Source organism: Thamnophis sirtalis, unplaced genomic scaffold (genome assembly GCF_051295495.1).
Source record: "Thamnophis sirtalis isolate CommonGarterSnake01/CBP01778 unplaced genomic scaffold, rThaSir2_p1.2 scaffold_1, whole genome shotgun sequence".
Taxonomy (NCBI): domain Eukaryota; kingdom Metazoa; phylum Chordata; class Lepidosauria; order Squamata; family Natricidae; genus Thamnophis; species Thamnophis sirtalis.
In genome coordinates this window covers 151,497,340-151,512,687 of record NW_028261381.1, presented here as the reverse complement: position 1 = coordinate 151,512,687, position 15,348 = coordinate 151,497,340, and the positions used below count along the sequence as shown (strand labels likewise).

The window sequence follows — 15,348 nt, the reverse complement described above, 5'->3', positions numbered from 1 at the left end:
CCCACCACACGTTGCTTGTACATGAGAAGTTGACCGTAAATTGTTCGGCATATGCACAGAAACATGCCAGCAATGGCAGAAGAGATCAGGGAACTGGTTTGGGGGCGTGGCCAGCCTGGGTCGCTGCCAGTTCTGCGACCAGGCCAAATCGCCACTACTGGTTCGGCTGAACTGGCCGCAACCCACCTCTTATACTGACTGATCTTGCCAGGATTTGAATGCCTAGTAGGCTTAGGTCTGGTTAAAATAATACTTAGTATTAGTATTATAGTATAATTTTATCTCATTCTTTTTTAAAACATCCCAGAAGGTGCCAGCTCCTCAGTACTGCTTCAGTTCTAGGAAAACTGCATGAGCAAGTTAATGAAATTAGAAGCTGTAGGACCTGATTTTAGAGAAGAGGAGAGTTTACTTTTTTAAAGGTCAAAAGACAGAGGCCTCTGAAGGAAATTTATTTATTATAATAAATGAAGAACCTAAAGTATGAAGACTGTAATAAGTTATATAGTGTAAACATGACTGTAATATCATTTGTGCCAAAATGTCACATTGTCATATCTTCTACAACAAGGATCTGGAAGTATTGAAATGAATATATGGTAACCTGACTACTTTTTTTGGACAGTTGGTCACTGATTAGGAAAATGATGGGTTTTTTTTTTGTGTTGTAACCCAGAGTGTTGTCTGAGTGTTGAAATTGGTTACCACAAAGGATCAAGGCATATTCTTCCATACCTGCCTTCTTAGAAATGCAGAACTACTACTTACTGTAGGAAGAAACTAAGAAGTCCTGTTATTGATCTACAACACCATTACAAATTTTGTATATTGTACTGTACAGTCTACATTATCTGGAAAACCGCATTATTATTTAAGAAATTATGTGGCAGGCCAGAATTTGCTCAAATATATTTTGATTGAGAGAGCAAATAAGAATTACCGGTTCAGATGACAACCAGTTAAATATACCTTGGATGAGTATATCTGTAGTTTATTAGCCATGTTTGCTAACTTACTAGCTAGTGGGATGGATCAATAGACTGCTAAATTGCAATTCTAAACTACATAAATTCTTACACGTCATGATCTGAATATGTTCACTGTGTTAATATTCTCTGTGTTAGGTATGCAAGTTTTTTAGAAGAAAATAGCATCAATTACTTCCTAAAGTTAATACGTGTGCTACACAAATAGGATAAATAGTACATTTTTTTCAGAAAAACCCTCACCCCTGCATTGATCATTCTAATTCAAAACTCACTTGGCTATAATTTATGTGAGAGTTTATGTCTTATCCGCAGCACTTTCATATGGAAGATGAGATCATATTACTTGCTTTCATATTAATATTTAGTATTCATAAAACAGATTTTACTTTCTATAACCATGACTACAGAATGAATTTCTGATTTAAAAAGGAGAACTACTTTGATGCTTTCTTACATCTTGTGAATCCTGAGTTTAAAGTGGGAGATCTGATCACTTCTGGTTAAACTTAATCTTCCATTTCTGGCAAAGTGATAGGGCTTGTGAAAAGCTGTTAAATCCCAATTTAAAAGTGACTTTCTATTCCTCTGATTCGTGGTAGTCAGAAAAGCCTTATTATTTCTATGCTTTTTTTTAAGTGTGTCACCCTCCCCATCCCCCCCAAAATCCCTCACATGATATTTCAAGTCACCTGGCAGGTGAACATTGTTGTATTCCCTTTCCTTCTTTACACCATATAGCTTACCTATTTTTGTGTAGATATGTTTGGGGACTGGAACTTCTAGGGTGAGGGTAAAGAATTACGTAAATAGCTGTTGCAACCCATCCTGGGGTATTTGGAAAATCTGCTCTCTACATCCTTCTTCAGTTTTGTAATGCATAAAGGGAAGCTGTATATTCCATTTATTGTTCAGTACTTGGTCTTCTAAGTGAAGGAATTGTGAGTGGATAAATAGACCAGTGGTTCTCAACATCAGTAAGTTTTAAGACCTTTGGACTTCAATTCCCAGAATTCCCTAGGCAGCATGCTGTCTGGGCATTTCTGGAAATTGAAGTCTACACATTTATATCTATCTATATATCTATATAACACAAAGCAATTTTTGTTCACTTTGTTTACCAAAGTTTTGCAGTTTACATACTTTTAGATGTTTTTAAACACTAGCCAAGATTGGAAGAGGAAAACAAGGCTAGGGTGACAAAAAATCAGGAACTTTCTGAGTTTGTGCATCTAAAACCTAAAGGTTAGGTCTATTGAAAACAGAAAAGGAGAAGAAACTTGGATGAGTTAAAGTACAATCTTGTTTCCCTTTTACTTCCCCCTGGAAGTCTGTGGTCTTAATAAGGCTGAAAACAGAATGGCTGTTCATGGTTAGAGGCTGCCTACCGGGTTGCCATGGTAATGCACTGTTGGTTGCAAGTGAGCATGCTCAGAAAAGGGGAAGATTTAGCAGAGGCTTGGCAGACTGCCCGGGGAGGCTTACCAGATGCTTTGAAATGGGCTGTCTCTTTCTTTTCCTTTCATGTAATGTCTGATTTTTTTTTAACATGGAAGAGAATGTAAGCAATGCTGCATAACATTGGATTCAGTGCAGCAAAAGGAGGAACGCAAATATTTGCAAGTTAGGCTGAAGTGCATTGAGGCACCGTGAGCTGATTAGGTAGAAAAGCAAATGTAACCATTTTACATTTGAGAGAAAATGCAGCACCTGGGTAAGGACTATTTATGGATTCAGACTGTAACTTATTTAGTGTGGTGTGGATATGGGCCTTGAAGAAGGAGGGTTGGGTTTAGATTTTGTTAAGTTTCTGGTCTTTTCCCCCCCGGCTTTTTCGTGATGCATGTATTTTCTTTCCTTTGCAAAACGACAATTGGAATCTCGTTATAGCTTTTAGTATGCCATAAAATAATGGCTTTTAACAAAATGGAGTCACTTTCCACGCAAACATGCTAATACTGAACAAAGTGTGGAGCTTGATCGTTTGTGGAATGTGGAATCTCACCCTTTCCCCTCCCCCTCCCTCATGTTGTTATACACAGTTAATAGGCCACATTTTGCTGGGTGTGAACTGTTGCAGACTGCACTGGCTTTTAGTGCTAGCATTTGTAAATATCCTGCTGTTTTAGGTAAGTGAATAGAAGTGTGTAAAAATCTAAATGTTGTTGCTTGAAGCTGTTATTTCGTTCTAAACAGCTTTAGCTTTTCAAACAAAAGAGAAGGGGGGGAGAGGAGCTTTGTTGGGAAAAAATAAAAATGGCATTCCTGTGGATATTTTTCAGACTTAATTTGAAGTAAAATAAACTATTTGGCAATTCTTGGAAGGTAAAGTAAAAAAAAATAGATTACTGGAAAAAATTGCTGAGTCTATTGTTTCATGAAGCAGTGGAGATTATTTCTCCAAAAAAGATGAATATAGGTGTGGAAACAGTGGCACATTTCTATGCTGTCAGCAGAAAAATCAACATATTGAATGCTTCGATTTATAATTTAATTTTTTTAAACACATTCACTGTTCTTGTCTTTCTCCATCTCCATTCTTGTTTTCTATGTCTGAAAAGAATAGTCAAAATGTTTTGTTTTTTTTAAGAAAATGCAGTAATAGAGAAGCCACTAGATTGCTAGGAACCTTGTCATCTACAGCTAAATTTTTAAAAAATAATCTGTTTCACATTTTAAAGACTATAGTTCTTAATTAAACTATTACATTATTTGAAGAAGTCCCTATACAAAAATTTTATCAGATATTTATATTGCACGTTTGGACAATGCAGTCATGCCAGGAATAGTGAACCAATTCTTAGAAAAAAAAAGTACTTAGGTCCAAATCAGCAATTATTGCTTTTCTCATTACAGTATGTTTATTTAAGACTCCAGTCTGTCCTCTTGAAATAATTAAAGGTTCTATAGCAGCAGCCTCCTTCCCATTACTTTTCAATGTACTCAACATGATTAGGAATTTGAACTCAGGACTTCCTTGTTGAAACATAAGCTACTTTCTATTGAATACTGTAATAGTCTTTAAAATATATGTTTAATAGAGAGATTATGTAAAATAAATTTGAGGAAATGATAACTAAACTATCCACAAATATGCCTATATAGAATATTTATAACACATCTAATAGTTGCATATCTCTTGTCTGATGTGATTTGCAAAAGCTGTACATAACAAGGATCTCAAAGTTGTCCCTGTATTTTTAAACCAAATTTTATGCAACTTCTATGCATTAAGATAAACCAAACATTATCCAAACAGTTTATAGTATGTGAATTTGGAAAAGCTTTAATGTATTGCTTTTTAGTCACAATTGAAAGCATTCATCTTGAAATTTTATTAGTTCTGAAAGCTATTAGGAATCTTTTAACTAAAAACAATTCACATCTCTCTTCAAAGATTGAGTAGTTAGTTTCAGGTTTGAATAACTAGAATTCTGTTTTAAATATAAAACAAGTTTATCTCTAAGATAGCATTGGGCACTTTTCTTTTTAAAACAGGTCTGTTGGACTTATACTGAATCAGAATGTGTCTATGTTATTTAGTTTAAAATTTAAAGTGCTTTTATTCTAAGAGTTAAAACACTTTTTCTGTAGAGCAAAAATTTCTGATTTTTAACCTGTCAGATTACTGAGAGGTTCATTTCTCATTAGGTACAATAGTTTGTTAGGAATCTTATTCTGTGAAAGGATATTGTTAATTTCAATTTTTAATGGCTGACTTCCAACACCATAGTAGCATCATGAATTTAATGAAACAGTGTAGTTTAGTGTTTTAACATTGAAAATAATTCTATCAACAATTGGTACATAATAGTTCAGGCTATTTCATCCAATTGGTGTTAGGGGATTGTTACTAAAACTGTTTAGTTTTATTGCTACATAAGGTATGTTAACTAAGCACACTAAACTAACTAAGAATTATGCTTTGCAGTTCCTTAAAACCTTGTACATATAAAAAAAAATCAAAGAGTTTCCATCTCCATTTGATTGAACCTATTTTCACTGCCCTGTGTGTTCTAGAATGTACATGTACTGCAGCCCAAAATTGCAATATCCATTTGACTCTTGTGTCCTTGCAGAAAGGTGGTTGCATGTGCATTGGATGAATTTTTTTTCTGCATTGAACATGTTCAAATCTGTCCAGCAATTCAATAATATTTCATTAACAAATGTAATACTGCATTTTTCTTAAGATATAAAACCTAAATTATAACTTTTTCAGAACATTGTAATATATAATTGCATAAATAGCATAGTGACTTCTAAAATGAATATTATAGTATTATGAACATTTTTGCCTAAAGCATACTTACCGATATATAAATCTAGTTATTATAAATGTGTTCTTTCATACTTTAAACGAGATCGTGTATGGCATTTCTCACTTACAGTATCTTGTATCCTCTACTGATGAATAATATTCTGTAATGTTCCGGCTATTCTTACATTTTCTTTTTATACGGAGGCAAAAACGTATTATTTTCCAGTCTTTTTCCTTTAGAATCTATCTGAATTTAAGTGCATATTAGCTGTAACCATATTCCATAACCTAAACAAAGGTTTCATTTAAAATAGTTACAAAGAAATGTAATTACTCAGTTGCTCAAATTCCTTCATAATATACAAAGGTTTGTATGCGTAAGAAGTTCTTGTTTTATTTTGCATAAGGAACAAACAAAAATTAGACTACAGTTATTCTCTAATGATTTTTCCTTTGTTAATCCCACTGCCTTCTAATCTGGAATTTTAGAAAAACAATTTCTTCATTGATTTAAAACAGTACCTGAAGAGTACTACTGAAGTTGAATACAGCTGGTTGTTAAAGGGTATATAAACATAGATGTTTCAAAGAAGGAACTATACATTTACTTCATCTGTCTTGTCTGATTCTTTAAAAGTCTAACTTACTACAAGTTAATTGTAACAGTGATTACAAGGACATTGTTGAGGACATATGAGTGTCATCCTATTTGCAATCTAGTATCCCAGAAGCCTATTTGTTATATTTTGACATATTTTTGTACATTTGATATTTGATGCAATAATCTATACTTCTCCACTGCTTTTGTATATTTTATTTTTTTGCAAACTTAACTTTAAATTGCTCTCATCTAGAGGTTTTCATGCAATACCATAGTTTAAATATTTTAGCTCTTTACTTATTTTATTTTCTTACCAGAGCAATCAATTTTGTATACAGTTATTTCCAAATAAACAGGTTTAAGGGTAAGGCTGTTTTCTGCAAGATGCTTTTCTGAAAAATACAGAGAATTGAAGCTTTAAACACTTGAAGCTTCAAATCACATTTGTCTTGCCTGTCTTTGTTCAGTTTCCTCTTGAATGAAAAGAATCAAATTACCAATGGGCACACATTCAGAACTTCACATACACTGATTTTACTGAAAGCAACTGAAAGCCTAGGAATTTAGTTCTCTGGTGTTGCTCATATAAGGTTACCCTAGTGATCCTTAAAATTTTGACAAATTTACATTAATCTCAAAGGTATAATTTTAACAAATAAAAATCAATGTTGATTTGAATTGCAGTAGACATTTTGTTCAATGTATCTGATAAACCTCAGTGGCATCATACAAATTTCCTAAACTTCATGCCTGCTTACTTTTTGCACCAGCCATCATGCACCAGCAGACATGAAAGTTCAAGAAATTCATATGATGCCACTGAGGTTTATCAGATACATTGAACAAAATGTCTACTGCAACTCAAATCAACATTGATTTTTATAATATATTTACAGAAACATAGAAGCACAAATTAATCTTAGGACCATCTTTGTTTATATATAAAAAATCACATTGTGCAGAATTTTAGGACAGGAACAATATAGGAGGGAAATACTACTTTAAAGACCAGTTTTGAGATTTCTGATAGGGCATTGCTCCCTAATCTGTGTTTGGAAATAATAGGTTTGCTATAAGAATACTGCACTTGATTCATAATGCAGGCACCACTGTTTTCTTTTTAGAAAAGCAGGAACATGGGGATACCTTGCAATAATTTCAAGCAGGAGCATCAATATCTTAACATTTTGCAGGATAATATAATTTTATCCATCTAATTAAAATGTTAATTGTATTTAATATTAGGTTCTATGGAGGCCATCTGTACAGTTACATGTGCCACATGGCCTCAAGGCACTAAACTGCCAACCTCTGCAATGCATTGCTTCATGTGTAACATGTTTCTCGGAAGCTTTTAGTGTTGATGAAGTGATCTGCATTAAGGGAAGTATAGGAACCACTGAGCTAGGACTGAGCTAGGATTAGATAAGAAAATTACTTAAGTAGACACTCAGCTATTGTAATTATTCTAGTAGCGACTTTCAAAGAATTAAAGCAAGTTGCTGTGATAGCATATATGGTTGCTAGATAGCCAAATTTGAACTAGTTAAGTCACTGCTATCTCCCCCAATTAGAGTAAGGTCCTACTTATTCCCCATCCAGTTAGCTAACTACCCCGTTTCCCTGAAAATAACACCTGCTCAGATAATAAGCCTAATCGGGCTTTTGAGCACATGTGCTAAAATAAGCCCTCTCCAATAATATTGCAACACAGCAGCAGCCATGATGTGACCACGCTCGCCGCCTCCTGCACCTCAAAAATAATAAGACCTCTCCGAAAATAAGGCCAAGTGCTTATTTTGGGGGTCAAAAGAAAACAAGGCCCTGTCTTATTTTCGGGGAAACACAGTCGTCTGCATACTGTATGGTTGTTCAGAGTGAGCAGAGAGAAATTTTATGCCTCATTGAAGAGCCATTTGAAGGAAGAACTGATGAAAGTACAATAAGACGTGATTCAAAAATGCTTTTTGAAAATAATTGTAATAGAATTTTATATTTATATGTTTATGTCCATATTTTGATGGAAGTATACTTTGTAAAGTGGTAAATACAAACAAAAAATAGGACATTAAATAAGAGGAAATAATTGGAACACCTAGAGAAAGGTGAATTAACACAGAAATGTTATGGGTATATGCTTAGTAACTGTAGAATGCTGAATGTTAGTTTAACATCTAGTTTTACTGGCTTCATGATAGTCCCTTTTTCAGGGCTTTAGTCCAGTTTTAAGATTTCTTCAAGCTAAGGATTGGTAGTTGGCTGGGATCATATTATATCATACCAATTTAACTGGAATTTTTATAAATAATTTGATCCTCCTTGTCAGTTTTACTTTTGTTTACAAATACAAAATTTGTTATTCGGATATGTATTACAATGTGTCTTTTTTATTTTTAAAAGCCTGAGGAAGAGCTTGATCCTGAAGAGAGGGACAATTTCCTCCAGCAGCTTTACAAGTTTATGGAAGACAGAGGTAGTATGTTTTAATTTGCTTATATATAGATTGCAGCCTGCCAACTCCTCTAGGCAGTGGAGTTACAGCAGTTGGATCCTAACCTTTATAATAGCCTTGATTCAAGTTTATCAACCAAAGAAATTCCACCCCAAACTCTTGTCCTCTCAAACTGAGATGTGGGTGTATTCATTTTTTAGTTCTTAATTCCCAAAGTATTAATTGCATCTATTGACATCTGAAAGGTTGCCTACTTGTGACAAATGGTTACATAAGTTGTTATAGATAACAAAATCCAGTAATTTCCTAGCACTATATGTTCTTGAATGGGAAACGATTTTTAGGTAGGCTTTGCTATTCTGAACTTTTCAGTTGGCTTTTTCACTTATTAGTAAATATCCAAATGCTATATTTTCCATTGATAAGATTTTAAGTCTTGAAGTATCAATAAGCATTATATGCCACCAAATGTCTAATAATATATATGGTGGTGGTTAATATAATGAAGAAATACTATTTATACATTACTTTTAGATTGTGATTATTATTTCTCTGGAATGTGTGGGTCATTGAAGCTTTAGTTCTTTTACTGTATATTTTTAAAATATTATTTCACACACAAAAAGGAGCCCGGAGTACTTGACTTATGACCACAATTGGGGCTAGATTTTCAGTCATTAAGCAAGTCATGTGACCAGAACCAATTTTATGACTATTTTTACCATGGTCAAAACAATGCTGTTAAATAAATCTGGCTTCCCCAATTGACTTTACGTATTTAAAGCCAGCTGGGAAGTTAGCAAATTGCTATCATGTGATCATAAATTGTTGCAACTATCTTAAATGAAAATCATTTGCCAATCATCCAAATTGTGATGATGTTGGCTGCTGGAATGGTGCAATGCTCATAACTTCAAAGATGGATCATAAGTCACACTTTGCAAAACCACGGTAACTTCAAAATGTTGTTAAACAGTTGTAAGTCAAGGACTACCTATATTGGGGACAGAATCTATGTCTATGTTCACTTACATCCATGTTGGAATTTCTAGTATTTGTAATAATACCATTTAAGAAATATATTGCTATCTCTAAATATACATTTAAAATGATCTGTTTCACCAAAGCAGTTTCTGCAGGCATCAGACAAGTTGAAATGCATTGTTGTATGTTCTAGTGTAAAATGTTTGCATCATAATATTATTTCCTCATTTTTTCATTAATTAGGAACTTCTATCAATAAACCACCTGTTCTGGGCTATAAGGACCTTAACCTCTTCAAACTTTTCAGACTGGTATATCACCAGGGTGGGTGTGACAATGTAAGCATAACTTTTCTTAAATTTATCCTGAGTTCATGCTATTTGATTTCAAACTAGGAACATGCTAACATGCTTTATTTTCTCCCATTCTTTCTTCCAAGATTGATAGCGGAGCTGTATGGAAACAAATTTATATGGACCTTGGCATTCCTATTTTGAATTCAGCTGCTTCCTACAATGTGAAAACTGCGTATAGAAAGTAAGTGATCTCTTTTTTTTTCTTAATTTGTATTTGACATGAACTGGTTGATGAACAAGAATTGAGTACAATTTATCAAGCTTTTATTTGAGCAACTCCTTGTCAAATGATTAAATTAGTCTGGATTCAAAGGAATGTAAGAAGCAGAGGGGACTGGGATAGGCACTAATGATGGCATCTCACTAACAATAACTCCTTTGTGCAGGAACATTTTATTACTCGTAATTTTCTCTCTTTTTAGCCAAACCCATTTGTAGACTGTTTACTTTCTCTAAAGAAATTAAAGTTTCAGAAAAAAGCAAAATAGTAACCCAATCAACAAATAGAGTTAATAACAGGTGAAGTGCCTGCAAATCTCACCAATCATACTAAAATTATTCTTGTAACTCAAAAATCAGAAAATTGGAAAGGAGGAGATGGTAACTTGAGATGCTAGTGTTGACAGCCCACTTTTTAATCTGTTACTTTTGAAAGAGCTTGTGGGGATTTCAAAAAGAGTATAGCATCCCTGTGTACTCTTTCAAATTTGATGGGAATTATTTTTAAGGATATCTCATAATGAATATGTACTTAAAAACCTGCAGGTATCTTTATGGTTTTGAAGAATACTGCCGTTCTGCAAACATTCAGTTCCGAACCATCCACCACAATGAACCAAAAATAATTATAGTACAGAAAAAAGAAGAGCAAATGGAAGAAAAGGTAAAAGAAGAGCCTGAAATGTCTCCTGTAGAGGTTCAGAATGAGATGGAAGAAAACAACTGTAGCAGTGAAAGTGAAAAAGAAGAACTGGAGCAGAGGTCTCAACGGGTAAGCAACTGCACTGTAAAAAGAGTTGTTATAAAATAAGCACTGGCTGTCATAATTTAGTTGAGAACACACGTCCTTCCACCGGCTTCACATTCTCCTCAAATACTGGCTCCATTGTCTGTGCATCAGTAGTGGGTTCCTACCGGTTCGACCGAACCAGTAGTGGTTTGGCGGCCTGAGTCGCTGGAACCGGCAGCGACCCAGCCTACCACGCCCCCAAACTGGTTCCCTGGGCGGTGTTGACAGCACCATCTTGTTTCCAGTTCTGCGCATGTACGGAACAATTTTAATTGCACTGTGCATGCGTGCACGCAAAGCGCGCACACGAGCAAACTGGCAGTAGTGCCTGCCAGAACCCACCCCTGCTGTACATGTAACACTGAACATGTCCAACCTTTTCAAATGTAGTTTTATTTCCACTATTTTCAGTATTTCCACTTGCCCTATAATAAATCCTCAGGATGGTCTGAACAAATGTGTCTACAAAAAGTTGCCTCTCCTAAAGCCTGTGGGATTCAGTTAACAGCAAGCTAGGATTGCTGTCACTAAGTGTTGTGCTTGCTCTTTATAACCACATCTCTTAGCGACAGAAATTTCAATTCCAGTTGCTGTCGTAAGTCAACAACTAACTGTACACGGGCCTTCCCCAGCGTGAGAAAAAGTATTGCCTCCTTGTTTTCATGCTGGAGGAATATCCTTTCTAAGATTAAATATGTCATCTAAGTTATTGCATTAACTTTATCAGGGTATTATGAAATGTAATGTATTCTTAATCTATAATTCCAGTTCACAATTTGAGTTGCTACTGAATTTATAGAGAAAAGAGTTTCATAGGGATTGGCATGAGCAAGTACATTTCATGTTACATCTGTATTTCCTGCTACTTCAATTAATATGACCCAGTTATTCGTATCACTGCTCTTCCAGCAGTTGTTCAAGTATCAAATTATAGAGCATTGAGAAAATGATAAATATTTGGTTCATTTTGAAAAAGGTTGACTTGCATACTAACTATAGCTTGGTTTGTGTATTGTAGTAAATCAAAGTTTAACGATGCTTTATTTTAAAAAGTAACAATCATAAAACATCCTAAGTCATAAATTAAGCATGTCACATTAGAGCTGTATGTGATTAGCCACTGTGTAATTTCTTGTGTTCTTGTCTGCATTCTGCAGCAGTGGAATTTATATGTTACATTTCTAAAAGAAAAGCTAATTCTCTTCTTTTGAGAACTATTCTGGTTGTCCATTATTTCTTCAGTAAGCCATTAATTAAGAAAAAACCACCATTATGGAATTGTGCTTCCTGGAAAGCAACAATCCATCTTAAGCAGGATGATATTTCATTTCTTTCCTTCCATAGGGACGAAGAAGACATATCCGTGATGCGTCTCTTGTTAAAAAAGAAGATGAAGATGATAAAATACAAGATAAGCTAAAAGACAGTAATAAGGAGAACAAAGACATAGAAGAGATTTCCAGTAATGCAGAGAAGATTGAAAATGATATGGCACTTGCAAACAGAAAGACTACACCAAAGCAAAAGGAAAAGAGAGCAAAACAGGAAGAGGAATCTGACAGGGAGTCAGATGAAGAGGAAGAGAGAAGGCAAGGAAATTTCTTCAGGCTTTTGTCTGGGTTGCTGAACGTTGTATGGCAATGATAATAATAACTTGTGAAGAACGGGGGTCATTATTTAATAGGCTCAATTTAACAGCAAGGATAGAGCTATATTGGAGTCAGCAGTCATTTTACCTAATCACTGCCAGGAGGTAGCAATGTGGGTTTCAAAAATAATACAGAAGTAATATTTTTAAACCAGCCAAAATCAGTACGTTTTGTAAAACCTCAGCAAACTCCCCAGGGCATCTCATGTTAAATCTGGTAAGCTGCTCTGGTTTTACAAGACTTTAGCCATTTTTATTGTCTGATAATTGCACATTAAGGAGATCTGTATTGTCAATTCCTGACTTAAATGAAGTGTTAATTTTCTTTTCAAAATTAATTCATAATTTTAGCCTTCATATTTACTGAGGTCAGTAGCAGAATCTATATCTGGATTCTAATTACTATATTTTTCCGAAAATAAGACATTCCTGGATAATAAGCCCAATTGGGCTTTTGAGTGCACGCCCTTCCTGAAAATATTGTAACATAGCAGCAGCCATGATGTGACCACGCTTGCTGCCTCATGCACCTCAAAAATAATAAGACCTCCCAAAAAATAAGGTCAAGTGCTTATTTCGGGGGTCAAAAGAAAATAAGACTCTGTCTTATTTTTGGGGAAATGTGGTATCATAGTTAATGTTATGTCTTAAGCTTCCTGACACTGCTTGCATTGTCCTTACTTAGGTGTAACTACTTTAACCTAAAGAATTCCCAGAATTGTATGCTGTCCTTTTACCCCTTCCTTTTTATAGTTCTAGCATTCCCTGCCCACCCCACTGTGTTGCTGAAAATTCATCACAATTTTATATCATTCTAAAATTTAAAAATGCATAAAAATACAAGGATAAACTCTTAATATGTATACAGTTTTAATGTGTCCTCCCCCTTTACCAGAAGAAGGGGAAGGAACCCACATGTATAGCATGGCCCTTTCTACATTATGGATGTAGTCCTGCTTTTTTTTTAAAAAAAAACATCCATTTTCAATCATCAAAAATGGTTTGTTCCTTATCTTAATGTATGATTAAAATTAATCCTGGATTAATAGTGATCCATATTCAGACAGTCAGTGTGTAAAACCGAAAACAAGTGGTTGTGCTTCCAAATCTTTATGACTGAAATGGAGAATGAAGAGGCTGTGCTTGTTTTCATCATGCTAATTAATGCCTTTGCATTATGACAAAATTCCCACTGTCGTATCAAAAGACAGGTACAAAGCCCGGTGTTGGGTTTTCTAGGTTGTGTCAAAATATCCTTATGACAAAACAAACCTGCTAGTTTTCATCTTTCTGTATTAGCAGGATCATAAAATTTGCATTGCTTTTGAGCAAAGAGTTGAATTTTATCCTTATATAAAAGGTTGCAGAATGCAATTAGGCATTGCAATTCTAGTGCACAGTTATAATTTCATATTGTATATTTAGGGGAAAACAGGGTTACATAAATGATACAGAGAGAGCTGAAGCACATTACGTACACCTTTTTTCATTTTTTTTGGTGGGGGAGTACTTCTTTTATAACAGTAATATGGGAGTACTATCTTATTCTACAAAGGCAATTTAAGTAATTGCCCCTTTTTCTCACACTAAAAATGATCATTTGATAACAGCTCTTAAAAGGCTGGAACTGAAGTATACGTATTCCAAAACCTGAGAAAGTTGCACTTCTCTTCTGTAATATCTCTTGTTTTATTACATGTTACTAAAGTGGAGATGCTGAAAAATTACTTTTATAATTTCTAAGTCTGTGGCTGAGATAAGATGTGAATTGGAATCTTTATGATTTATGCTTTTCATATTTTTATCACATTCTAGATTTTTTACTGTTGGATAATAAGCATCCTTCTGCCTAATTAAAACAAAGGTTTGAAAAAAAGAGTTCAGAATTATGGCAAGAGAACAATCCATTTGCTGTTAGTTCAGTGAAAAACATGATAGTTAAAGAACACTCCTGTGGGTTAGTATATGTCTTCAAGCAGATTATTCCTGAGAGAATGTAAACCTAACAAAACAGGTGCTCTCCCCCACCCCACTAGGTTATAGTCCTCCCTTAGGCATGAAGGCCAGCTGGGCAACTTTGGGCCAATCACTCTTAGCCCAACACACCTCACAGGGTAGTTGTGTGGAAAATAGGATGCAGGAGTATTAGATATGTTTTCTAACTTGAGTTTTTTATATATAGAAGAATTTACTACTACTTTGAACCCTGTGATGTAGCGTGTTATCACTCATCCTTTTAATAAAAACATGTATTTATTTAATAGTTACACACAATCATCCTGAAACCCACTCATGGGAATGCATCACAAAAAAGTACAGACAAAATTGTGCATCTATTGTAATATAATATTAAAATACTAAGCTAATCCATCTTGACTTTTTTTTCAAAGCAGATAGCAATAGCAATAGCATTTAGATTTCTATACTGCTTCACAATGCTTTACAGTCCTCTAAGCATTTACAGAGTCAGCATATTGCCCCCAACAATCTGGGCTCTCATTTTACCAACCTCAGAAGGGTGGAAGGTTGAGTCAACCTTGAGCCATTTAAAATCAAACTCCTGGAATGAGCAGTGAGTTAACCTGCAATACTGCATTTTAACCACTGCACCACCATGGCTTTAATGGGAACCTCTCAAAACTCCCAAGAGCTGCTTTCACACATATTAATCTTTTCCATTTAATTGTGTTCATGCAGCTTCTTAATACAAATCATAACAGCTAGGCAAGTTCATAACAAATGCAGCCTTTTGGCTTTGCAGGCTTTACAATCCATTTAAAGTTTTCAAAAGTCAAAATTAGAATACAAACAAACAAAACTTGGTGACGAAAGTAGAGTTTTCAGTACTGCATTGATACCATGATGTGTTTAGCAACTGAAATGCATTGATTAAAGTTTCTGGAATCTTTTTTTTTAATTCAAAGAGAGAGGAAAATGCAGGCCTGAGAAACCAGATTCCTCAGGATCAGAGAGCAGAACAAAAATGCAATCTGTATACAGGGCATATATTTGGATTGAGCTGTCAGTAAGTTTATTAAATTTAATTTTAGT

The 15,348-nt window shown here is 34.6% G+C and overlaps 1 protein-coding gene across 6 annotated transcripts in view; it reads left to right on the top strand.

Annotated features, from left to right (window-relative positions):
- The window catches only part of ARID4A (AT-rich interaction domain 4A), a 51,230-nt gene that overhangs the window by 23,503 nt on the left and 12,379 nt on the right, over positions 1 to 15,348 (top strand). For all 6 annotated transcript variants that reach the window (XM_087727917.1, XM_014056699.2, XM_014056698.2 and 3 more), the window contains 5 exons: positions 8,249 to 8,321; positions 9,528 to 9,622; positions 9,724 to 9,821; positions 10,406 to 10,631; positions 11,994 to 12,238. In XM_087727917.1, the coding sequence (XP_087584043.1) occupies positions 8,249 to 8,321; positions 9,528 to 9,622; positions 9,724 to 9,821; positions 10,406 to 10,631; positions 11,994 to 12,238 (737 nt within the window). The remainder of the gene's footprint in view (positions 1 to 8,248; positions 8,322 to 9,527; positions 9,623 to 9,723; positions 9,822 to 10,405; positions 10,632 to 11,993; positions 12,239 to 15,348) is intronic.